A 27,981-nucleotide genomic window follows, 5' to 3' on the forward strand; every position below is an offset into this window, starting at 1 on the left:
GCTACAGAATGCATTCTCATCCCTGTTTTAACACAATCTTCATATAATATTTATTTTCTAAAAACAAATTCACATCCCCTTCACATGGAAATAATTTTTCACCACTGCCAAAAGGCACATTCACCAGAATGAAAAAAAAAATTCTTTAAATGAAAGGCACAGCTCAAAATAAATACAAACAACAAATATCTTTAAAAACACATTCTCTAAGATACACTTTTATAGGCCAGACAACAGTGTAAGTCAACCCTTAAAAACAAAACACATACTGAAAAAGTGCTTGAAAAAAAATCCATGAATAGATCAGCAAATCAAGTGAAAAAACCCAATGGTGATTCAGTGCATAGTGCTGCAAGTGAAAGATACATAGTTTACCTGTGGTATGCCGTTTTTCACACACAATATCTAGAAAAAATAGTAGCAACCAAATGCTGAAGTTTTTGCTTTCCTTCAGTTTTTTATCCTAGCATATCTCGACTCCGAAATTGCTTCCAGAGCTCTCTTAAATGTTTGCTTGTTACAGTTGTCACACAAACACAGTAACCCTTCAAACCATATTTTGGGGTCTCCTGTTAAAAATGAACAAGTATAGAATTAGAAACAGATACTGTGCATTAAATTCCTTGACACTAGATTATATTTTACAGGTGTTCATACAAACTAGGTAAATTTTTCATGACTACAACCAGGAAGTGCTAAATCCTCAGATTAGGGAGCGAAAACAGGCGAAGTAATATCTTTTATTGGACAAACTTCTGTTGAGAGAAACAAGCTTTCGAGCTTACACAGAGCTCTTCTTCAGGTCTGACATGTAGATCCTTGCACATAAACATGGTTGTGGATCTGTCTGAAGGTAAGTAAGTGGTTTCCAGAACTGCACCTCCACTGCCAAGCACCTGGTTAGTATTCACCCAATAACTTAGTCTATATTGGTAGCTAAATGAAAACATATCCTTTTGTTCAGAAGTCTCCTGCTTTTAAGATATTTTCTTCATTTTCATAGCTGTATCAAAAGGTTCACATTTTTACACAATAAAATAAAAATACCAAAATTTCTTGGTGCTTGTGGAAGACTCATGGCAGTGGCTATAGCCAAGTATAAAATGAAGGCAGATGATACACAAACTTCCATGCACTGTTATGTCAATTCTGAACTATGAGATTTCTGTTATTTCAATCCTGGGCCATCCAATAAAAAATTACTATTATGCTGAATGGTACTGCAGTTCTGCGACATTGACAAATACCCAGTAGAGAGTAGGCTGAATAGGGCGCAAAGATGGTCTAGTGGTTAGGGCTCCAACACAGGACCCAGAAGTCTAGGGTTCAATTCCATGCTCTGCAAGACTTCCTGTATGACCTCCAACACATCACTGAGTCTGTTACTTAGTTCCCTGCTCACGTGCATCTTGTGTAATCTACTTATATACATTAAGATAAAGAAGAGATCAGATACTACAGGGGCAAGGTAACCAAAGATTTATCTTTATTTTTAAATTTATAAGATAGATTCATCAATTGTTCCTGGGCATAAACTCAATATTTTTAAAAATACACTCATAAACCACACTACTCTAGCCCTTTATCTATGTATTTCTAATGTGCGAGCACTGCTGTAGCTAGTCTCAGTATATCAAATTAGGAGAATTTTTCCCTCTAAAAACCATACTCTCCAATGTTTTCACAGTTTTCTAAGTGAGTGTATTGTCTTGTTATTTTTTTAGACTATTTAACATACTCACTCTATGTATTTAGATACACAACCCAATTTGCCCCTTCGTAAAATGTCTGAAAAGAAAAATGGGTCTTGTATTGTATTTTTAAGGGCCCTCAATTGAGAACTTCCAAGATGAAAAATTATCTGATATAGTTTGATAGCCTACAATCCAGCACATTTAAATGGGGAAAAGCTTCATACATGGACTCTGAAGGTTCCTAACATGGCCTTTCCAAATCTGATTTGAAGTAAACGTAGCTACCATCACAAATAAGCCGCTGCTGCCACTGCACACCAGTAGCGGCAGCATGTCAGGTCTGCGTAGTTACATTTTGCAGTGAAAAGCGAGCTGCGGGAAAGACTCTGGCAGCAGAGAAAGGTTCCGGCAGCTGATACTTGTATTGAGAAGTGTAATGCCAATACGCTTTCTAGAAGAAATGGGAAATGCTAGCTCCCCTCTTGCATGGCTAGGAACACAGTATATAGTTAGCAGTCAAATAACAAATATCCCTATGTAACAAACACTGACTGAAGTACAGCACATTTTGGAGAGTAAGATTCTTCCTTGCAGAGCTTAAAACTAGACTTTCTTTTTCTATGAATCCAATATGATCTAAAATTTCCCCTAAAATTCGGAGTGAAAAATAGTTGAGAGAATTAAACAATAAACCAAACAGTGTCATTACTATATTCAATCTTTTTATCCAATATAATCCATCTACCTACAAGACTATTGTTCACACAACACTAAAACTGGATTGGTAATCCCAGTTTTCTGCACAATCAGTAAAGAGAAGTCATTGCTCACCTTTCACTTTGCCTGTTTCAGAGAAAAGACCTAGCAACAATGTTTCCGAGACAGTTAGCTGGTTTTCCTAATATTGCTTGTTATGATGGTCAAGTTTAAGTGTATAAAAAGATAGCCTTTTATTACGAGAATTGTACATTGGGAATGCATAGAAATTAAAGGTTTTTAAAACATTTACCACATGACAAATCTAAATCTTGTTTGTATAAAACATTTATATTAGATAAGAAACTGAATAAGAAAACATAACTAGAAATTAGCTTTTAGAATTCATACTTATATTATCAGTCTTCTACTGTTTTTTCTTAACAGTTTCTATTTCCCTTTCTTGCTCAACCAAGTGAACTCCTACTGATGCTAATTCACATGCTATGCTTTGCAGGGACAGCCACAGAGAGAGAGACAAGATCTGCAAGACTTGTCAACTGTTTGAACCAGGCAAAGTTTGGATCTTGTTCCCCAAGGACAGATTTCATTATTTATTATAAGGGTAGCATACTTCATGCTATGAAGCAAATGCCACTAGTGCAATTTAGAGATATGTAACACATAGCAGAATGTGCTTCTCTTTCTTTTTGGGTACAGATTCAAAGTGTGATATAATCAGTGATAAGCATGCCAAATATTTTAATCTCTTTTTATCACTGATCTAAGTCCACCATACAAATCATATCCAAGTATAGACTTAGAGTCTTTACATTTATATTTGGAACAAAGTAAAATTGAGAGTTATCATATTGCATCTAACCTGGGTGATATATGTGGTAGATTTTTATATTGCAGACATACTACGTGTTTCTTTGTATATGAGGTTGATGTTTAAATTAATTAATTTTCTGAAATAAATGTTCAGTTTCACCGCTCTGTAGTTTACTTTTGCAATGACTTTTTAAAAGGGTATATAAACTCACTTTCATTTCAGAATATGTATAGTGTGAATAGTGCAGGTTCTATTGTCCCCAAGACAACTCTCAGAGCAGCAGGCTCAAAATCACATCACTTATGTTTTGAATTAATACAGTTGGCCAAAGCTTGCTTCAATTTCAGCTCACCAATCTTCATAACACAGATTAGTATTATAAATGAATGCAACATCTTTTATCCAAAAGGAACGGAAATTACCTCACAAAGTACATATGGTATGGTACATACATCACTACTGAAATGCAACTGCCACTAGGGTGGAGGGCATTAACCAACTGGTGCACATTAAGGGAAGGGGGAATTTTAGCTAAGGCAAAGAGGGTTAAAACAGCAACTCTTACAAGAAGCTCCAAGAGAATGTTCAGGTACATCAGACAGGACTTCAGTTTTTCAGTCTCACCTGAAAGAGTCTACATGTAGTACACTGCATGGTATTCAGTTTATTTATGTCAGAAGGATGAATTAACTCTGCCTGGATTTAAACATCTGGTTTCAGTGAGTATGGGCACTTAAACTTGATGCTTAAAACACAAAGCCTCTCACGTCTCAAGAGAATTTTATAGGTTTAATATTAATGTTTTGGAGTTCTTTTGAGTGATAACATTTTGTTCCAATTTTGGTAAATACTTACTATTGAAACTCACTAAAAAGGCACTGTAAATGTACAGCACTTTACCAATCTATTTAAGACCTGATACCTGCCCTGAAGTTATTGTCTAGAGTATAAAAGGAAAAACAAAGGTATGTCAAGGCATGTAACAACAGTACAGGAAAAGGAGGATGTGTAAGGATTATTGGGGAAGAGAAAACAAAATACCGTACTCCTGGAAGAAACTGCAGGATTGGGGTTTCAGTTAACAAGAGATTGAATAAGGTAGGAACGAAGGAAAGAAAGATAATGCTCATGTTATGAAACTGGGAATCAAAAGAGTGAGCCTCAGAGGTGAAGATAAAATTAATCTAAAATAATTTTTCTTATCTTGTGTGATTAACCAGTTAGATTATTAAATTAAATGAATTTTAAAAATCACTTTGTTTTTACCACTTCACCTGTCATTTACATTTCACTTCACTTGTGCAGAGAAACTAGAGTTTTGCCTGTTTAAAATGAGTTACTTTCCAGTTCTGAGGCACTAACACAATAGTGAGTATTTGAGCTGGACCCACACATACGATTGTTACATTACAAAGTGTAATCAAAATTTAGTTTTCTTTTTTGGAAAATAAAGTCCTATTGATTCTAAGTTTCATACGTGACTGAGTGGGATATGTCAGAGCTCAAAATTTGCCTCAATCTTGTGGGTGTGTGGAAATATTGGATACGGACAGCACAAGCCTGCACATACCCAAAGACAACCTATTGTACTACACTCCTGAGAGCTGCCCTGCCCAGCAAAGGTGTTTGATACCTTGCTGAAGGACTAACACTAAGGGTACATCTAACACAGCAGTTGGGAGGTGTAATTCTCAGCTCAGGTAGACCTGCACGCACTAGCTCTGCTTGAGCTAGCATACTAAAATTAGCAATATAGCTGCAGCTACACGGGTGTTGGCTCAGACTAGCTGTCCGAGTACAATCCCACCTGAGTCCCTGGGTACATGCACAGGCAGCTAGCCCAAGCTGCTGCCAATGCTGCCATGGCCACACTGCTATTTTTAGGCACTAGTTCAAACAGAGCTAGCACATGTACATCTACCCAAGCGGGGAATGACAAGCTGCTATATAGATGTTCCCCTTAAGAGCCACTAAAACCCCAATCTGGGGCCAACAACTTTGTTTGCAACAATGGGCTTTCTACACAAGGTCCTGAAGGGGAAAAGGGGCAAGCATGACTGGTGGGCATATAGCTTCTCAGTCTGAGTATATGGCTCACAGACAGTGGCCTCATTCTGCTCTGTGCAGGGAACGATAATTGCTACAAGAAAAACAACCTGAAGGAGAGAGGTCAGGAGGAACTCTGCACAGCCTGAAACACTGACAAACCTCAGACCCACAGGAAGGGTGAGATAAGCCTAGGGGAGGGTGCTTCTCAAAGGGTTTTGTGGTTTTCAAAGATCTGTAACTCTTAAGTGCTTTAAGAGTAAAGTAATTATGGTTAAGAAATTCTATTGCTAAGCATGTGTTCCTTGCTTCCCTGCTAGGTTATCCCCAAGTGGGTTAAACTAGAAGCCGAGAGCCTAGGTGGAGCTCTACAGCAGTGTGTGTAAATGACTGGGGATGGAGAGTGGGGCGTTTGGGAGGCCTCAGACCCTGAGGCCTCCCAAGCCATAGGGAGGGTCTATGGCAGCTGGATGGCAGCATCTCATGTTCCAAGGAAGGACATAAGACAGGTGGTCTTGAGTCTGGCCTACGGTTCCAGAGCTAAAACAGTTACTACACTCTAGCCCAGGGGTCGGCAACCTTTCAGAAGTGGTGTGCCGAGTCGTCATTTATTCACTCTAATGTAAGGTTTTGCGTGCCAGTAATACATTTTAACGTTTTTAGAAGGTCTCTTTCTAGAAGTCTATAATATATAACTAAACTATTGTTGTATGTAAAGTAAATACGGTTTTTAAAATGTTTAAGAAGCTTCATTTAAAATTAAATTAAAATGCAGAGCCCCCCAGACCGGTGGCCAGGACCCGGGCAGTGAGTGTGCCACTGAAAATCAGCTCGTGTGCCGCCTTTGGCATGCGTGCCATAGGTTGCCTACCCCTGCTCTAGCCAGACCCAGTTGGTTTGGAAGCACATGGGACCCAGCGATTGTTTTCACTTGCAACAGATTCGTGATTGTACAGTGGCATGTGGGTCCAGATTCTAATAGGCCCCTTTCCACCACTCCGTTCATAAACTATGTTTGGGACCTAAACTAGTTGTTAATGCCCCTATGAGTAGCTACTATACAATATATAATTATTATGCACAGAAAGGAAAACACACTGGCATTTATAACCTTAAATCACAAAAAAGCACCAACACATGCTTTCTACAGAAAGATAGTTCAAGCAGCAATGTTAGAAATACACCAAGCTATTAAAAATATGTACATTTTCAAAGTAAAGTGGAATTAAATTAAATAACTATTTCTCAGTGGGAGGAGGGAAAATCTACCTTTACTATACAAGTATTTACTACCATATATATCATACAGAGTTATCTGAAGCATGAATTAAACTAGTTACAGAACAGACAGAAAATACCAACAGAAACTCACAAAATCTGTGCTGTGGGAGAGGGAGAAGAAGTGTTTTCTTGAATACAGTACAAACAAAGCAATAAGCCAACAAAACAATGAGAGCCTGAGACAGTCTTAAGTCTAAAAATAGAATTATACGACCTTGTAAAATACTATGACGATCACATTCTGATAATCTATTCCTTAATTCTGTAATGGGAAAACATAATGGTGGCAGTTTAACATGCAGTCATTCCCATCAGCATGCTAGCACACTTAGAGAGACTAAGCAGCTAACACATACCGTAACTTATCTGCTATAGAGTTCCTTCTTCACGCAGGCTTTGAAAGTGGTATACCTCTGTACAGTTTTGTATCCCTGTGGAGCAGAAGATGGAGAAGTGTGCAGATGCAGACAACATGTGAAGGCAGCCAGAGGTAAGCATAAGACAACAGTGGCATGAAAATACAAAACAATGGGGATTAAATGACAAATAGCTAGAAGTTAGTCATAGTATATAGTCAATTATAGGTAAAACGTTTTTATCATTCAGTCTTTATATTTCAAATGAATTGTAATTGAAAATAAAATTTATAAAGGAGAGGGAAATGGTTTAGCATTATTTTTTAAAATAAAATATATGAAAATCATTATCTTCAATCAAACAAAAAACAAGGAAAATAGTTTTCATTGTTATGCCTTCCTACTATATAATATTTGTACAAGCTTTAACAAAAAACCTATGGCAATATTCTGACTGACCACTGGGTGGCAGTTAAATACATCAGATCATCTCAAAAGCGGTTTTCAAATTAAACCCTCTCTCTCAGATTATAACAGTTATCTTTTAATGTTAAGTCGCATACTTGAAAAAGAGAGATACATTTTGTTAAATAATATAAAACCTATTAGACATTCAACTGTTTTATGTCTATGCTAGTTTCTTGAATGTTCCATTTATGAAGGCAGGTACTGGAAATTTAGTCTACATAATGTTTTAATTGTTATAGACATCTAATTTATAGTGTTAAGTAATCCAGTCAGACAAGTAGACAGTGTAAGACAATGGAAGAGAAAATTACTGGGTATACTTGTTAATTCTGTATAAAGGTTAGTATCTGGTCCTCTCTCCATCCCCATAACTTTTTGTCCTTTAACTGACATTCAAGTGAATGATCCCTTATATAGAGTAAAACCTACAGTCCTGGCAGTAACTTTTTAGAATTCCAGTTCACTTAGCCTGGTGCTTTACTAAGTGCACTTGCTTTATTCAGGCTTAATGTGGCCACAGAACATTTTGTGCCAAAATACTTACTATTAATTGTAATAACCATAAGCTTCTTTCAGGCAAAACATCCTCAATAAAACAGAATTTTTAAAGAATCTCCATTATTAGGAAATATTGCTTAAACAACAAATAAAAAAAACAGAATATTATTTTTCCTTTCAAGGCAGCACTCAAAGTGAAGAGGATTTTTTCTCTTATTAATCATCATAACAATGTCAAAACAGTCACATGACATGTCAATTCAAAGATACAATTGCAGGGTCTTTCTAAAATGTAGCAAATTGAAGCTTACTTGGCTATTATGAGAAACTACAGTAAAAACTGCCGGGTTTTATAACTAACATGAGAAGCTACAATACAGGAGGGCCTCTGATTGAAGGGAATCATCTATAATTGCAAGAACTACTTATTATACAGAAAAGAATTGCCATTTAGAAAAGCCACACTCCAAACAGATGCCTACTGTTATTTAGTTTCTATTACTCTTTCTTACTAGATATTTTTAGCTAATAACAAAGACTGATGTGACTTATGTGGGTGTATGGTATTTCACATTAAAATATTAAAACTCTGAATCTGGACTTTATAAGTTTAAATTTGACCTTCATAAAGTTTGACCTGCCAAATGCTTCTCTGCAGATATAAAATATTGTATCAGCAGAAGCTATTAGTCTTCTTTTATCCATAAAAACTAACAGAATGTTAGTAACCATTCGGAAAGGGATCCACAATATGACAGAAAATATCATAATGCCACTATATAAATCCATGTTATGTCCACACCTTGAATACTGGCTGCAGTTCTGGTTGCCCCATCTCAAAAAAGGTATATTGGAATTGGAAAAAGTACAGAGAAGGGCAACTAAAAGGATTAGGAGTATGGAACAACTTCCATATGAGGAGCGATTAAAAAGACTGGGATTGTTCAGTTTAGAAAAGAGATGACTAAGGGGGGATATGATAGAGGTCTATAAAATCATGAATGGCATGGAGAAAGTGAATACGGAAATGTTATTTACCCCTTCACATAACACAAGAACCAAGGGGGGTCACCCAATGAAATGAATAGGCACCAGGTTTAAAACAAACACAAGGAAGTACTTCTTCACACAATGCACAGTCAAACTGTCAAACTCATTACCAGGAGATTATGTGAAAGACAGAAGTATAACTGGATTAAAAAAAGAATTAGATATGTTCATGGAGGATAGGTCCATCAACGGCTCTTAGCCAAGCTGTTCCCGGATGCAACCCCATGCTCTGGGGATGATAGCGGATGGATCGCTCGATAATTTGCCCGGTTCTGTTCATTCACTTTGGAGCATCTAGTTCTGGCCACTGTCAGAAGACAGGATACTGGGCTAGAGGGCTATTAGTCTAACCCAGTTATGTTCTTAGCAAATGGAATTTGCAAAACTTGCTATGGACTTAACACATCATTATATTTATTAAGAAACCACTTCATAGAATCGTAGGACTGGAAGGTCTTCTAGAATCGAGAGGTCTTCTAGTCCAGTCCCCAGCACTCAAGGCAGGATTAAACATTACCTAGACCATACCTGACAGGTGTTTGGTTTAATCTGCTCTTCAAAATCTCCAAAGATGGAGATTTCACAACCTCGCTAGGCAATTTATTCCAGTGCTTAATCACCCTGAAAGTTAAGAAGTTATTCCTAATGTCCAACTTAAACCTACCTTGTTGCCTTTTAAGCCCATTGCTTCTTGCCCTAGTCTCAGATGTTAAGGAGAACAATTTTTCTCCCTCCTCCTTGTAACAACATTTTAAATACTTGAAAACTGTTATGTTCCCCCTCAGTTTTCTCTTCTTCAGACTAAACAAACCCAGTTTTTTCAATCTTCCCTCACAGATCATGTTTTCTAGACTTTTAATAATTTTTGTTGCTCTTTTCTGGACTTTCTTCAATTTGTCCACATCTTTCCTGAAATGTAGCACCCAGGACACAATAATCCAGTTGAGGCCTAATCAGAGTGGAATAGAGCAGAAGAATTACTTCTTGTGTCTTGCTTACAACACTCCCGCATATGCAGAATGATGTTCGCTTTCTTTTGCAACAGTGTTACACTGTTGACTCATATTTAGATTGTGATCTGCTACGACTTCCAGATACCTTTCTGCAGTACTCCTTCCTAGGCAGTCATTTCCTATTTTGTATGTGTGTAACTGATTGTTCATTCCCAAGTGGAGTACTTTGCACTTGTCCTTATTGAATTTCACCCTATTTACTTCCATTTCTCCAGTTTGTCCAGATCATTTTGAATTTTAATCCTATCCTCCAAAGCACTTGCAACCCCTCCCAGCTTAGTATCGCCTGCAAACTTTATAAGTGTACTCTCTATGCCATTATCTAAATCACTGACAAAGATATTGAACAGAACCGGACCCAGGACTAATCCCTACAGGACCCCACTCGTTATGCCCTTCCAGCTTGACTGTGAGTCACTGATAACTACTCTCTGGGAATGGTTTTCCAACCAGTTATGCACCCACCTTATAGTAGCTCCATCTCAGTTGTATTTCCCTAGTTTGTTTATGAGCAGATCATGTGAGACAATATCAAAAGCCTTACTAAAGTCAAGATATACCACATCTACCACTTCCCCCCTATCCACAAGCCAAAGAAAGCAATTAGGTTGATTTGACACAATTTGTTCTTGACAAATCCATGCTGACTTATTATTTTCTAGGTGTCTGCAAATTGATTGCTTAATTATTTGCTCCATTATCTTTATGGGTACTGAAGTTAAGTTGATTGGTCTGTAATTCCCTGGGTTGTCCTTATTCCCTTTTTATAGATGGGCACTATATTTGCCCTTTTCCAGTCCTCCGGAATCTGTCCTATCTTCCATGACTTTTCAAAGATAATTGCTAATGGCTCAGATATCTCCTCAGTCAGCTTCTTGAGTATTCTAGAATGTATTTCATCAGGCTTTGGTGACTTGAAGACATCTAACTTGTCTAAGTAATTTTTAACTTGTTCTTTCCTATTTTAGCCTCTGCTCGTGCCTAATTTTCACTGGCATTCATTAAGTTAGATATCCAGTTGATACTAATCTTTTTGGTGAAAACTGAAACATGAAAGTCATTTAGCACTTCTGCCAGTTCCATATTTCCTGTTATTGTTCTTCTCCCCCCACTGAATTAACAGGCCTACCCTATCCTTGGGGTTTTCGTGTTACCCTTTATGTCTCTAGGTAATTTAAACTCATTTTGTGCCTTGACCTTTCTAATTTTGTCACCACTTGCTTGTGTTGTTTATTTATCAGAGGGGTAGCCATGTTAGTCTGGATCTGTAGAAAGCAACAGAGAGTCCTGTGGCACCTTTAAGAGTAACAGATGTATTGGAGCATGCATCCGACGAAGTGGGCATTCACCCACGAAAGCTTATGCTCCAATACATCTGTTAGTCTTAAAGGTGCCACAGGACTCTCCGTTGTTTATTTATATTCATCCTTTGTAATTTGATTTTCCACTTTTTGTAGGACTCTTTTGAGTTTCAAATCATTGAAGATGTCCTTGTTAAGCCAGGGTGGTCTCTTGCCATACTTTCTATCTTTCCTTTGCAGTGGGATAGTTTGCTCTTGTGCTCTTAATAATGTCTCTTCAAAAATCTGCCATCTCTCTTGAACTGTTTTTCTCCTTACACTTGCTTCCCATGGTCTTACCTACCAATTCCCGGAGTTTGCTAAAGTCTGACTTCTTGAAATCCATTATCTTTATTGTGCTGTTTTCCTTCCTACCACCCCTTAGCTTTGTTACTTATATGTTAATTTCAGTTTAGCATGAGACAACTGCTTCAGCACACTATAAATGTGACTATAATGGTGGCTAAAGAGTTACAATGTACTTGCTTTGGCAATAATAAATACTGTATAATTCTGCAAGGTCAAATTAGTTGGAAAGAAATTATCCTGGCCACTGAGGCCATATCTGCAACTTTCTGCAGCTTGAAAGATCATAGATACTTCCTGCCAATTTGGGCACTTAAAAAGCAGTAAGGTGCTACATGCTATGCCCTTTTTCCTTTTCATTCTACAACTCAATAATGTTTGTTTGTTTTTTAATAGACTTTATTAAAAAAAAAAAAGAGAGAGTTTTGTAAGAGGTTTACAACAGACACCATTACTTACACATGGTATATACTGACATGTTTTCTGCATTATTTCTGAAACCTTGCTAAAAACTGATACTCGCACCATGAAGTTTATTTCGAGAGTGTCCTGGAGTTCTACTTTCCTGGGGGAAATAATATATTTTTAGGAATCATATGACAAGGCAATGGGTAGTTATAACCCTTGTAAGAAAAATAAATAAATACAATTAAAAAATAAAAGTGACTATATCATTGTTGTCCCTATAGTATGGGACCAAATTTTGATACCCTTACACACTGTGAGTAGCACCTGATTCCTAGAGTAGCTCCATTGAAATCAATGGGATCACTTGTGGAGCAAGGTGCCACTCAGTCTGAGTAAAGATATCACAATCTAGCCTAGCGTGTGCAGTGTACTCCCTATTTTGTGAGCCAAGAGCTTTTCAAGTTGCCTATAAAGGAAAGCATGGTACATGGAAAGCAAAATAGTGTCTGACAAAGATGACTTTTAAAGCTTATATTTGATTTCTGTCCTGCTTTTTAATAATATTAAAAAGAAGCATACATATACTCCATATTCACAAGAATTATTTAAAAAGCAACAGAGGGTCCTGTGGCACCTTTAAGACTAACAGAAGTATTGGGAGCATAAGCTTTCGTGGGTAAGAACCTCACTTGCATCTGAAGAAGTGAGGTTCTTACCCACGAAAGCTTATGCTCCCAATACTTCTGTTAGTCTTAAAGGTGCCACAGGACCCTCTGTTGCTTTTAACAGACTCAGACTAACACGGCTACCCCTCTGAAGAATTATTTAGTAACTACTCTATGCATTGCTTAAGTTAACATATACTACACCTTTACAATTAGTTAACATAGTTAATCATGCAGTTAAACATCTAATGGTTATAAAACAATTATACTTCCACACTATCAAGAAAAAAAATTATGGTTTGAGCATCAGCAGGAAATACATTTGTGTCACCACTTCTGAAGGAATGTCATCAACATGTTTTCTTCACAGGGTCAAAATACAACAAAGAAAGCCAAGTCACCTACGAGATTCAACATCATCTTCTACACAAGACCTAACATTAATTAGTCAATTTAGAAATCTATTCTACTTTAAAAGTGAGTAATACAGTGGGTAAAATATTATGAAAAAACAAATCCAAATTTCAATTTAACAAGTACTGTACTCATATGAGTTTAAAGCTTGTATCTAAATGGTTATATTGTCAGTTTGAAAAGAGCATATTACATTTAAAAACTAAATTTAAATAAATAATTTATGATATTGCTATATAAAAACAGTAAGAAAAACGTGGGACTTCATATGGTCATTCTAAAATGATACATGAATTTTTCTAACTGCTCCATTTAAAAATAAAATCTAAAATTATTTCTAAATCCCAAATCAACTCATAAGTCTAGCAAAATAGCTTTGCAATCACATAACACCACTATGCAACGATGTTCAGGTGTAGGTCCCAATTGTCCAATGTTATTTAAAAATTCTCCTTTAAACTTTGACACTCCCCAAATTCCCTTCCTTTGCTGGTGGACTGGGAAGAGTGTAGAGAGTAGTGAGGTTTACAGATCTGCCCCATGGCAAAGCTCCAGTCAGTTTACAGGCTCATTTTCTCCAACTTTTAGCAAGTGATTTCCTATTCCCTACCCAGCTTCCTGGGTTGTAATGTTGACTTTAAATCTGCTAGAAACAGACCTAAATTATCAAAAAGTAGCTGTGGGCCACAATAACCTTGTTCATACAAAAACAAACAAACTAAAAATCCCAAGCCTCACAGCTGCTGCTGAAAAGAGAGTCTTAACTGGTGCTGAACACAGAAATATAGTTTGGTCCATGGCTACACTTGCAGCTAATCATGCTCAGCATGATTTCACTAATTGTTAATTTCACTAATTAAAACCTTGATCAGCTGTATCTGTTGCAGACACCCATTGTCAGTAACTGCCTTTGCACAGATACACAAGGCCTCAGGTGGAAGGCACCTTCCTCTTTTCTCCTCTGCCAATGGTCCAGGCACAAACACAGTACCTGTTAAAAACTCCAGCCTCAAACCACTCCACACCAACCAGCAGAAATGGCAGCGTGTACAGGACAGCACTTTGCACTTCCGAGGTGGTCCTGTACTGTAGAGGCACACCCTGCCCCCCATCTATGGTTCTCCCAGAATAACAAACTTCTACAAATCAGGAAGAGATTAATCTTCCAGACTGTTTCCTAAGTCTTTCAAAATATAAAGATTCAATCAGCTGTTAGTTCACAGGCTACTTTCACTACTTTGACAATTCTGAATCAATTAAAATAAACATAATATTGATATTCTTACCCTGAACCCTCGATTCAATCTGTCCTTCATAATGCCAATAAATTCTTTATAACTCAGCTGGTCATCTCTGTCAACATCAAAGATCTTGAAGACTGTGTTCACCAAATGTGCTGAAAGCTTCAGGCCTGTAGCTACATACACAGCACGCTTGAATTCATCTATGTAAACAATACATCAAAAGAAAAAAGTAAAACATAGAAGTCATATTATGTGTTTTAATTTTTCGATATATCATAAAAGCTTACATGTTGTGATATACCCTCTTCAGCGTAAACTTTCCTATTGAACTATATGTAATGAAATGCAAAAATGATGTTATTGCTAAGTTATGTTTGCACATTTAAGCAGTCAAAAGTAAGGATATCAAAAGTTGTATAGGAAAAAAAATATAGGGTCAGATTCTTCGTTGGTGAAAACTGATGTAGATTAATTGAAATCAATTAATTTACACCAGCAGAGAATTTAGTTCATAGATTACAATTTACAAAATATATTATATTGTGTGTAATCATATAATTGGAAAGCGTATCATAACAGAGATCTGATGCAGTATATCACGCTTGTATTATATATAAGGGACCTTAGATTTAGGTGGCACTTCCCCTCTAAGCTCTTTCCTTGATCCACTATCCAAAGACAAAAGCCCTATTGGTACACATGTTAGGTGGTGTACCAAGTTTGGAGATGAAAGATTGTGCCTGATCAGAAGCAGATACTTCTGAGTATGTTCAGAAGCAATTTTTCAGTTGCTTATAACTTTATGATCCAATCAACCGTTCAAGTTTATAACATGCACCCCTCACTACAGGCTTTTTATGTGCCATTGCTCACCCCCCCCACACACACACCTATGGGCAGAAGCCAAACATGGAAAATTGTATCCCATAGGCACTATGAGAAGGAACTGAGAAATGTGGTAATTGTTTGAAAGTTGTAAGTATTGCAAATACGAGGCCAAATCTACACTTATGTATGTATTTTCTTTAACAAATGAAGCAAGATTATAAAGATTATTTGAGGACAATATTGATGGAGGGGAGGGATAGAGGGGAGTTAATGAATCTGTAAAATCGGGTGTCCTACCCTATTACTGGAGAATTGCTAACATAATACCTATTTTTAAGAAAGGGGAAAAAAGCAAACCAGGAAATTACAAACCCGTTAGTTTGACCTCAACTGTATACAAGGGCCTGGAACAAATTTTGAAAGAGAAAGTAGTTAAGGACATAGAAGAAAACAGTAACTGGAATAAAATACATGGTTTTATAAAAGGTAGATCGTGCTAGACCAACCTGAGCTCTTTCTTTGAGAAGATAACTGATTTTTTAGACAAAAGAAAGGCAGCAATCTAATCTACTTGGATTTCAATAAGGCATTTGATGCAGTTTCACATGGGAAAGTATTAGTTAAATTGGAGAAGATGTGGATTAATATGAGAACTGAAAGGTGGATAAGGAATTGATGAAAGGGGAGACTCCAGCGGGACATGCTGAAAGGTGAACTGTCAGGCTGGAGGGAGGTCACTAGTGGAATTTGTCAGGGATCAGTGTTGGGACCACTCTTATTTAACATTTTCATTCATGACCTTGGCACAGGAAGTGGGAGTATGCTAATAAAATTTGAGGATGACACAAAGTTGAGAGGTACTGCCAGTATGGAGAACTGGAATATTATACAAGAGCTGGATGACCTTGAAAGCTGGAGTAATAGAAATGGAATGAAATTTAATAATGTAAAGTTCAAGGTCACATACTTAGGGACTAACAACAAGCATTTTTTATAATATGCTGGGGACGTATCAGTTGGAAGTGACAGAGGAGGACTGTGAGCCGCCATCGCGATGAAGCTGTGAAAAAATGTTAATGCAATCCTAGGATGCATCAGGCGAGGTATTTCCAGTAGAGACAGGGAAGTGTTATTGCCATTATACAGGCACTGGTGAGACCTCTGGAACATTGTGTGAAGTTCTGGTCTCCCATGTTTAAGAAAGATGAATTCAAATTGGAACAGGTGAAGAGAAGGGCTACTAGGATGATCAGAGGAATGAAAGGCCTACTAATGAGAGGCGATACAAGGAGCTTGGCCTATTTAGCCTAACCAAACAAAGGCTGAAGGGAGATATGCTGAAGGGAGATATGATTGCTCTCTATAAATACATCAGAAGGATAAATCCCAGGGAGGGAGAGGAGTTATTTAAGTTAAGTGCCAATGTTGACACAAGTACAAATGGATATAAACTGGCCATCAACAAGTTGAGGCTTGAAATTAGATGAAGGTTTGTAACCATCAGAGGAGTGAAGTTCTGGAACAGTCTTCCAAGGGGAGCAAAAAACCTAACTGGCTTCAAGACTGAGCTTGAAAAGTTTATGGAGGGGTTGGTATGATGAGATTGCCTACAATGTGGCCCATCTGTAACTGCTAGTAGCAAATATCCCCAATGGTCATAGATAGGGAGGGCTCTACTACAGAGAATTCTTTCCCAGGTGTCTGTCTGGGAGGTCTTGCCAACATGCTCAGGGTCCAACTGATCGCTATATTTGGGGTTGGGAAGGAATTTCCCCCCAGGTCAGATTGGCAGAGACCCTGGGGTTTTTCTGCCTTCCTCTGAAGCATCAGGCACAGGTCACTTGCTGGTTTAAAGCAGAGTAAATGGTGAATTCTCTGCAGGAGCGGCGCCAGGGTTTTTGCCGCCCTAGGCGGCAGCGCTCGTCCTCTGAGCATTCAGGGGGCCTGGGGTCTTCGGCGGCGGGGTCCTTCCACTCCACGTCTTCGGGGCACTTCGGCGGTGGGTCCCGGAGCGAGTGAAGGACCCGCCGCCGAATTTCCGGAGCGGAAGGACCCCCTGCCACTGAATTTCTGCTGAGGGCGGCAAAATGCCGCCCCCCAAATCCCGCTGCCCTAGGCGACTGCCTAGGGTCGCCTAGTGGAAGTGCCGGCCCTGATTCTCTGTAACTGGAAGTCTTTAAATCACGATTTGAGGATTTCAGTAATTCAGCCAGAGATTATGGATCTATTACAAGAGGTGGTTGGTGAGGTTATGTGGCCTATGAGGTGCAGGTGATCAGAGTAGATGGTCACAATGGTCTCTTCTGGCCTTAAAGTTTATGAGTCTATGAGTTGTATGTATAATATCTTCTAAAATTGCAACAGATCTCTAGGCACACTAATAAAACATTAATTAGCAAAATAAGGAAATAATTAGTATTAATCAAATTCAGCTAAATATTTTTCAATTTTTAAAGGAAAAAGAATGATTAAATTAGGTTGCACTGATGGCATCTGTTTAAATGACAATGTTCACCTAAAGTGGTGAAAAAGACAGCACTATCTTCTGATAAACAGCAGATGTATTTTTATTTTCAAATATCAAGTAAAACAGTTATATCCTATTTTCCTAGTAATATCCAGTTATGATGAAAAATTGTTAGGACAAGTGCAGGACTGCAAGTTGCACAAAAGATCTGTTTTTATCACTTACTAACAAAAAAGTAATAATTCTCACCTTGTCCTATAGAACGATTTGCAAAATTATACATTTGCATTGCAATTGCAAAATCTTCTAGGTTGTTCAAAAACTGGAAAAATGATCTGAACTCATCAAATGTGATACCCTATTGAATAAAAGAACCATATTTGCATTAGTATTGTTAGAATAATCAGTAGAAATGACAAGTGAATAAACACCAGTTGGAAGATTGCATATGGCTATTTCATTTAGGGACATATTCAACATCCATTACAATAAATGGGAATTTTGCAACTGACATCAATGAAAGCAAGACTTGTCCCAACATGAGTTCCTACAGATATAACACTTCTGCATGTTTGTCACAATTACAGGAAGTTAATTTTCACTGAAAAAACATTAACTTACACTTAGGTTGTTTCACTGATTAACATAACCCTTAAACTAAGAAAATTATTATGATAAAGTAACCATTAAGGTACTTTTATATAAATATTGGAATATCTTTACAGTTTAATATATACATCATGAGTATAGATATATAAACAGTATGAAGTATTATTGTAGCCATGTTGGATATTAACCCAGGATATTAAGAGATACAAGGTGAGTGAGGTAATATATTGGGCCAACTTCTGCTGGTGAGAGTGACAAGCGTTTGAGCTTACACAGAGCTCTTCTTCAGGTAAATAGTTACAGATACGCTGAATGAATTCATAAGTACATGTTGTGAGTCTGAGTTCAGTTCTTTCCTGTGAATTTTTACATATTCACATTTGTAGATACTTGAGCTTTCTTCAGCAGATGCTCACAAGCTTATATTGGAGGGACTCCTTCTGTTTTGCAAGACAAGTTCTGAGTGTTAGCCAGGATTTGAGCATTGATTAATCTGCTGGGTGTGTAGTTTTTAAATGAGCACCAATGATTTTTCTTTTTCTTTTTTACTGGCTCTTCTGCTCCCTCTCTAGTTTTGGCTCCAAATCTATAGCCCTGATCACTAACTTCAAACCCCAGGCCCACTCCACAAGAGATCTCAACTACTTGCTGCACATATTGCCTCCCTCGATCTCAGTTTTTATGGAAGATTAAATCAGAACCAGTACGCCATCCTCATGCTCATTGACCTTTCAGATGCCTTCGCCACTGTTGACCATGCTCTTCTTCTTGAGGTCTTGTCCTCCCTTTACTTCCATGACTGTCCTCTCCTAGTTCTCCTTCTACCTCTCTAATCACTTCTTCAGTGTGTCCTTTGGAGAATATTCCTCATCTGCCCTCCAGTTTTCTCTACGGGCTCCACAGGGTTCTGTCCTTGCTCCCCTTCTCTTCTCCCTCCCTCTTATCACTGGGTAATCTCATCTGCAAATACAAATTCTACTACCATCTCCATGCTGACAATTCACAGATGTACCTCTCTACTCCAGACCTGTGTGTGTCTTTGCAAACTAAAATCTTGGCCTGTTTCTCTAACATCTGCTCATGGATATCTAGCTGTCAGTTCAAGCTCAATATGTCTAAAACAGAGTTCTTAATCTTCCCTCCAAAACCCTCCCTGTTACCTCCTCTCTCAACCATTGTGGAAAAACCATTATCCTACCTATCCTACCTGTCATTCAGGCCTGTAACTCTGTTTGACTCAGACCTCCCTCTAGGTCTTCAAATCCAGTCTATGTCTAAATCTTGCCAATTCTTTCTGCATCACATCTCTAAGATAAAGCTTTTCCTATCCATCCACACAGCTAAAACTTATCCAAGATCACATGATCTTGCACCTCGATTACCGCAACATCCTTTTCTCTAGCCTCAACAATTGCAATCTTTTCTCACTCATTTCCATTCAGAATGCTGAGATCATTTTCCTAGCCTATCACTTTGACTATGTTACCCCTCTCTTTGTATCCCTTCACTAGCTCACCCTTCTCTATTCATCAAATGTAACTTTCTTGTCTTCACTTTCAAGGCCCTTATCCCCACACTACCCTATCAACTTTCATTTACTATTGAGGGGTCAGCCTCCACCTTCAATCAGCCCATGATGCCAGCCTCCATCACACATTTTTTAAATTTTCTTGCTTTATCTCATGCTGTTCCTCCCCATAAACGTCTGCAAAGCTCTCTCATTATCTTCCTCTAAAACCCTCCTTAGCCGCGATGCCTACACAACACTTGATGCCTGCTATGCCACTGCCTATCATGCTGAGCCCTATTGTCACCCCACTCTCCTTGTACTCCCCCATTTACCCATCTATGTCCACCAGTTTCTAGTCTTATACTTAAATGTAAGCTCTGTGAGGCAAGGATCATCTTTTTGTTCTGTGTTTGTATAGTGCCTGGCACAATGGGGTCCTGGTCCATGACTATGGCTCCTAAATGCAATGGTAATACAAATAATAATACTTTGAGATGTCTTATAGGCAAGTCAAGGAGAGGAAAGGCCAGAGGAGCTGGGAAATGGAACTGTCTCCCCCTCTGGCTTCATGCCCACATGCCTACTTCCCATGAACCTGCTATGGTGTCAGTGGAGGTTTTGTATATATTTCTTCTATTTGTATTTATAGAAGGATCAGGTTAACATGTCCTAGAAATACCTGCAAACAGTTTGACTTTATGGAAATCATCATATTTGTAACAATAGAGGTTACTCTGGCAGACCTTAGCAGGCCCACCAATAACAGGAAGTGCCTAGGTACTTAGCTGGGTAGGCACGTCTGGTGCAAGCTTTCATCTCTCTCTCGCCCTCCTTTGGTTCCTTCTCTACAGATGGAGAGGGCATTTGAAACTGAAGGGGATGGAGTGTGAAACATCTCATTAGCATTCCACAATGACCCTTCCTAAGAATAATGTCTCGTCTTTTGCCTAGCCTTGAGAATTGATGTAAATTATCATGCTGGATGGGTTCAGGACATCTACATATATCTGACTATGTGGGTGATTTCATCCACAGTGGGCAACAGTTTTACTTCCCCAGTTCTATTCCTGTTTTAGATATACCTGGGAAAGCAGTTTATATCATCCTCTGGCCTTTACCAGCCCATTCTTGCAATACATTAAGCACAGGTGGTCCCTCACACATGTAAGTAGTCCTAGTGAAACTGGCATTGGAATCAGGAAACTAGGTGCTATTCCTGGTTCTCTCTCAGACTTCCTGTGTACCTCCTGGACAAGTCACAAATTCGTGGTGTGTTTTAGTTTTCAGCATGACTGTGGTCAGGCTAAATTCATTAAACATGAATACAGTACTTTGTATTCATATAGCCCTTCCATCCAGATTCTCAAAGGATAAGATTAATGTTGATGATGAGATAAGAAGTCAAATCTCACTCCCTGGCCCTCATCAGGAATAAAGTAGCAAATCATTTAACAAACCAAAAATCACAATGACAGGGTTGACCCAAAGGAGAAAGTGTTTTGACTTCTTTCCTAATTTCCTTACCCACAACAAATGAACAAACCCATCCACACATCCACTATGGCCAAAGCTCATAAAAAGACAAATCTGTACATCCCAAAACAATGGAGTAAAAATTGCTGAGCTGAAAGCTCTGTCCAACCACAGCTGTACATGACTGTTATACAAGTTATGGTAACTGCTCAGAACTGCAATGATTTTTCTGCCTCCTATAAATTTCCCAACTTGTGGCTGCAGAGCTGCATTTTGCTTTTTTATTTTGGCTTCAGCAGTAGTCCAACCATTCTGCTGAATGGCTGTCTCACGAGGAAATATCATCTGAAAGTCACTGAGGTTTAAATACCCAAGCAGATCACAGAGGCTTTCAGATGGATTAAGCCTGAATAGTAAAATGCAATAAAATTACAATCTGGCTACTGTATTGAAGTTGGATTTTGTTTGGTTTTAAATGAAAGAAAAGATAATTGTATTTGTCAAGTCAAATCATGAATTAAAATATCACTGAACTTTGCACAACATGCTCTGAGTTACCAGTAGTGAGAATTAATTATAAATATGTACAATTATGATAGATTTGATCTTCACTGCAACTAAAAATGCCCATGAGTAGATTGAGAACATCTGAAGTTTATGTTGATTTAGAAACTCTGGAATTTCTCATGAAGTTCTGGCTAAAATTGTGGAGCCTGGATCTGGTTTGCTATAGCGATCTCAAACTAGTGGATGTGAATGACCAATCTGCCCTTCCCATATTGCTAAATGGGAGGGAGGCCTGTCTAAATGGGGATGTCCTGGTATGGAAAAGGTTACGAGAACCATTGGTCTATACAAAATACATTTTGCAGCTTCGGTCTATACACAATACATTTTGCAGCTTCAATCTTCTGAGCTGCCATGAAAACTGTAGCCTTGTATGCGTTGATATTCAGGGTAAAGTGGTTTATGTGATTTGACTGAAGAAGGCCCTCACCAGCATCCCAGTGTATTTCCCACAACCTTAAATCTAGAGGGATTTTGTCTGGCCATTGGGAACAAAAGGAGTTGTGGCTCCTTTAAGGGTTTAACCCAAAGAAGGGGGGAAGAGGGGAGGGGAGGAAAAGTATCACCTGAGTCAGGAGCAGACAAAAGGGACTCAGGTGATCCTCTGGACCATGCACATCTGAGGGAGGGAGGGTATTTATATTCTGTTCTCTCTAGGCAAAGCCCTCTTTCATATCATAGCAGCAGCACCTACTCTCCCATCTATGGGATCAGAGTAGGACCAGGTATTATGGTCTGCTATGGACATTGCTCTAGTCACCTTTTTCGGACCTGGGAAGGAATTTCCCCCCTCACTGACAGACTGGTCACGGTGGGGTGGATTTTCTCATCTTTCCCACAGCAGGTCAGGGACCTGGCAGGGTAGGTAAGGAGGTATGGTTCAAGCTGTCACAACTTAACAGTTGACAGGTGCCCAGTGCAAGTACTCATTCTGTAGGGGGTCTGGTTCTCTGATAACCCCATTTCCAAATCCAGTTTAAGGGAAGGCATCACACAAGGAAGCTGAGAAAGGGATTCCTACATCTGGCACAGCTGGGAGACAACCCCCTTTCCCCAGTCCCTTAACCCTCTTATGAGGGGAAGGTCCCAGCAATGGGCTGGGACCAAGGAGGGCTAACAACAGATCTCCCCAAATGTAAGTAGAAATTATTAAGGAAGGAATGATGACATGCACTGTGAGAGTTATTACCGGGTAGTTCCCAGATGAGTTAATACAGTTGTGCGTATTTAAACTGCATCCCTCATATCTTGTCATTCTCTCTGTGTGGCCAGGATCACGTAAAGTGCATGTACTCCACAATTTTTGCATTAATGCCAATAAAAATAAATAGTGTGATCTCTGTACAATACAACTTTCACTGAAATAAACTGCAGTTCCAGATGCTCAGTATCTCTCAAGAGCAGGTCCCACAACATTTGCTACAACAGCTCACCTTAAAGCTGGGGAAGGAGAAAGAGAGAGAGAGAAAGGAAAAAATTAAACTAAACTAAAAAAGGGAGGGGTCCTGGACATACAGAGTTGGATGTCTTTTTCTGTTCCTAAAATAATTTATTTGTAAAACTGAACATCTATAAAAGAGTAATAATCTAATTCTGCATATATTTTGACATGTGAAATGATCTAAATGGATTTCCCAGGTTCCTATTTAGTTTCCAGGTAAAAGTGAAGGCAAATTTATTCATTTCACTGGACAGATTATATTTTAGCACAACAAAGTGGATTGTGACATGAATGTGGCAGTTAAAAAGACGAACTTCCTTTAAGCGCTGCTATTTGTAGTGTAATTAAAACTGCCAGTCTAAATGAATCAGTATTTGGCACCTAGTTAGCAAAAGTAGAACATCTTGTGAGCAGGCAGCATGCCAGCCAAATGCGTCAACATGAGTGTAGTCAGCCAAATGATCATCACATTGTTTTATGGTCTTCTGCATATAGAAAGTCACAAAAAGACTAACCGTGCCAATTGTGAATATAGCAGCATAATAGTCTGGAGCCATTTCTTTGAAAACAGAGTTCTTAGTTTTGCTTTACTGTTGGAGAATTTTATAATAATCAAACATTCTGTTTTTGCAATAGTGAAGACCTAATATTATAATGCAAAAATAAGATATCAGTCATAAAGGTTAAAATTTTTAAAAGGACCTAATGACTTAGACGCCTAAGTCCCATTTTTGAAAGTCTGCAGAGTATCTGTGAGCCCTAGTCTAAGGAGTTACTTTAGCTACAGTTGCGAGTGTACATTTTCAGAATCACTAGTATGTAACTGTAGAAAACTGAGATGTAGCACACCATATTGCATTTAGAATTATGGGAATTATATGAAGGGACACGGAATCCCTAAAACTAACATGTACGTAAGTTCTCATTCAGATGACAGAGCTTACTAGCCAGCAAAGAAAACTTATCGGGGACATGTGGGCTGACAAGGTAGTTTCCCTGGCTGATGGTTCTGTTACAGAGCACAGCCAAGAGAAGGAAGGGAGACTACTAAGTTAAAGACTTTTCCCACCCAAAACAGTGACATGGAGAAGTGAGATACTGAACTTCAAAGAGTATTTCTTATGTATATATCAATACAAATACAAATCTTTTCTTTTAAACTAAACTGTCACCTTAGACAGTTATATACATGTTTATCTCTATATCCATGATTGTGTGCCATTATTTCCCACTACCTATGTGCTATATATATTATTGTGGCTATTAAAAATAAAGAATTTTAACAACAACCTTCTGTTTTTCCAAACAAGCCTTCTCCCATATACATAGGTTTGATTTCAACAACAAAATACATCTGGCTGCCACACAACAAAAAAACCCATAACATACTGAAGCAAAATCCATTTATATGGCATTGCAAAGGCTTTCAAATAGTGAAAGCCATATGCACTTTTTGCCCCTTATTTAGATCTGGGCCCCCAGAGGACTAGTTTGTACCCCGAGTAAGGGGCAGTGAGTAGTTGCATTGCCCTAGGAGCAGACCAGAGAATAAACTGTTTCTTGGAAAGTAACCATTTCTTCTCTGCTCCCCCTTGATCTGGGGAGTGAGTGAATTTCTTCACCCCTTTTTATGAAGCAGATTGCTCCTCCTGTGCCATGTACCAAGTCAGCTCCTCTGGCTGGCAAGTGGGTGATTGTGCAGAGCAAGGGCTCCTCATGCTTTCCACCCCAGGGAATAAGAGTGAGATTGGGAGGAGTAACAGATGAGTAACCGTACTTCCTTGTACAGCTGAGTAAGAGTTGTGACATCTCACCCAGAGCAATTGCTGTGTCTCACATAAACTATAACAACATTCATAGAATTATAGAATATCAGGGTTGGAAGGGACCTCAGGAGGTCATCTAGTCCAACCCCCTGCTCAAAGCAGGACCAATCCCCAGACAGATTTTTGCCCCAGATCCTTAAATGTCCCCCTCAAGGATTGAACTCACAACCCTGGGTTTAGCAGGCCAATGCTCAAACCACTCATTTTTGTATGCTTACTGAAGGCACCTGTTATAAATATAACTCCAGCTTTACATTCAGCATTTTGTTTTAATTTTAATTTTTTTAATGTCCTAGCTATTTTATGATATTTTAATGGTTTGTTTTTTCAGACTAACAAATTAAGGTAATTGCCAAAGCATACTTAGTGCTTTTAGTTCCACAAGCGGAACTGTCAATACTATCAAAATGTGTAGCCATTTTAAACAAAGTCAGACTGTTTGCAAGGACATATTAACCTGATCCTTCTATAAACACAAGTAGAAGAAATATATCCAAAACATCCCATGCTCTAAGGGGTACTTGTAACACAAGCTCTATTGATTTGCACTGATGCATTCAGCTACCACTAGATTTTTCTTTTGCTCAGATACACTACTGACAACACATTTGCTGCTAAATAATGAAGGATTAACTACCTAATGTTCTTTATTGTTCTTAGTTCACAAATTCTTTTAAAATATCTCTTCAGCCACTGATAAGAAACACTCACTCATCAATGGCTATCTACAAATGACCCACTATTAAGACTATTATAGAACTAGATAAAGAGTGTCAATATTGTTTTTGAAAAGGTGATATTCAGGTGGTAGCAAAGAGAAAAAGTCAGAAAAAATGTGATTTTTCACTAAAGCTGAAAAGCCTCAATATTAGGAAATTTCATTTCCTTACAGCACTAGCATATTGTTGTTTAAACTGGAGATTTAATATAGTCTTAAGCCACTGTCTTTAAACACCTTGAAAATAATTATTGGATAATTTCCCTGACATGGTTCCTTGTTATTTAATGCTATACATTTTACAAATTAAATACTGTGTCATTCAGTGTGGATTTTGTAAAGCAGAAGATTCAAAGCAGATGATCAAAGATACTTAAGGTGAAATCCTGATGCCACTGAAGTCAATGACAAAACTCCCATTGACTTCAATGGCATTAGGATTCATCTTTAGGATTTTGGGGTTTTATCTGCTGCACATCACTGCAGTATCTGAGCACCTACCTTTTCTTCAGGGATCCTGCACCGTACATTTTCCAGGTAACTTGATGTATTTTCCACATTTGTATATCTCAAAAGAATATGAGCAAAGTCTTCCTCACTGATGGTGTTCATCCCATTAGAATAGGAAAGGAATTCTATTTCTAGAACTTCGGTTTGTAGGTTATCCATAAATCTAAAGCAGAAATAGAATACATATGGAACAAAAAGTACTTTGCACTTCTACAACTCCTTTAATCCAGAGATCTCAAAGCACTTCACAAATTCAGTAATTAAACCTCACAAAACCCCTTTTTAGGTAGGTAAGGGATAAGCATATAAAAAGTAAGCACTGGTAGTACTGGTGTAGAAGCAGAAGCCAAACTTTCTACTTGTTTGAATCTGGCAGAAACATATTTTTTCTTAGTTTATCAATGGTGCAATTTTTTTGTGGCACAACTATAATTAGTAATGTTCTTTTAAGTGCCATTAGAATCAGTTTTCACCTACACTCGTAATAGGTAATAATTATGGTACCTGTTGCAACAATTTGGGGAATCTGTCTGTACAATTTATTAATTCTCTCTGAAACTGTAAACTCTGAGAATGTATCTTTACCAGACTACCGGCTCCATTCAGAATATGGGGTTCTTCGTTGTTGTCCTGCTACCTCCATGTTGGACTGAAATTCCAACAAGGTAGTGGTACAGGGTTGACAACAGAAGGCTGTTAAATCTGGATGGCCAGCCACTGAAATTTAATTGTTCCAGAGAAAAAACAGGATCCCTACCAGGAGAAATGGTTTATCAGGGGAGAGGTCACCTAACAATGAAGTCACCCGGTAAGGGTCTTGGATCACCTGTGGAGGCTGATTCAGGAGTCACCTGACAGAAGGACTGGCAAGTTATAATAGGTGGGACTTAATCTATTTGCTCTCTCTCTCTGGCCATTTTCCACCATCTTAAAGATGTGCTAAACTGCTGTAAGGAGCTGATAAGGCAGGAGGAGTGGAGACCCTGCTTCTCTGAACACAGATGGTCCCCCAAAGAAAGAGTGAGCTAGAGTGAGGGGAAATGAGTGTAAGATTTATTATTTCTTGTACGGATCTGTGTATTTCTTGTCTGATTAAATAAAGAACATTAATGTGTTAGAACTTGCGCAAAGTCTGCCCGTCTGTTATACGCTATACTTACTACATGTCACCAGAAAGAATTAAACTGTAACCCTGAAGGCACCCCCTTGGTGGGATTCTGGAGACCATGTGTGTCAGGCACAGGCGCTGACTTTTGTTTTTGCGGGGGGGGGGGGGGGGGAGGGGGCTTCTGGTTTCACTGGGTGCCGTGTACGTGCTCTTGCCACCTACTGGTGCCTTGTGTGTGCTAAGCACCCCTCTTTTTTTTTGGTGGGTGCTTGAGCCCTGGAGGACCCACGGAATCAGTGCCTATGCAATGTGTTTAAGCTACTGGAGTATCTTGGGGGTCAGTGCTGGACCTGGGGGCCTAGGCAGGTGGACCGAGGGTCTCTATTTCCATCAAGGGGTAACAGACAGAGTCAATGTTCAATAAATGTACCAGAGACACCAAGGGAAGCAACAGTGCTTCAGCCTGCTAAGATCCAGGGAAGCTTAAAATATCCAGATGGTTGGATTCCCTCACAGCAATCTAGTTTGTGAGAGGTCATAAGGGGGCAGGCAACTGGATCTGTGAAAACCTGTGTGGTATCTTTTGGCAATTTTTTACTTTTAAATTATA

At 38.6% G+C, this 27,981-nt stretch overlaps 1 protein-coding gene across 1 annotated transcript in view; it reads right to left on the reverse strand.

The window, feature by feature from the left end:
* Positions 1-458: 458 nt before the first annotated feature.
* MICU3 (mitochondrial calcium uptake family member 3) overlaps positions 459-27,981 on the reverse strand; it is a 109,442-nt gene continuing 81,919 nt past the window's right edge. The window contains exons 11-14 of the mRNA XM_065405388.1: positions 26,255-26,426; positions 17,859-17,967; positions 14,357-14,514; positions 459-569 (exon numbers count right to left, since the gene is read on the reverse strand). Of these exons, the coding sequence (XP_065261460.1) occupies positions 459-569; positions 14,357-14,514; positions 17,859-17,967; positions 26,255-26,426 (550 nt within the window). The remainder of the gene's footprint in view (positions 570-14,356; positions 14,515-17,858; positions 17,968-26,254; positions 26,427-27,981) is intronic.

The sequence above is a fragment of the Emys orbicularis genome, chromosome 5, assembly GCF_028017835.1.
Source record: "Emys orbicularis isolate rEmyOrb1 chromosome 5, rEmyOrb1.hap1, whole genome shotgun sequence".
Taxonomy (NCBI): domain Eukaryota; kingdom Metazoa; phylum Chordata; order Testudines; family Emydidae; genus Emys; species Emys orbicularis.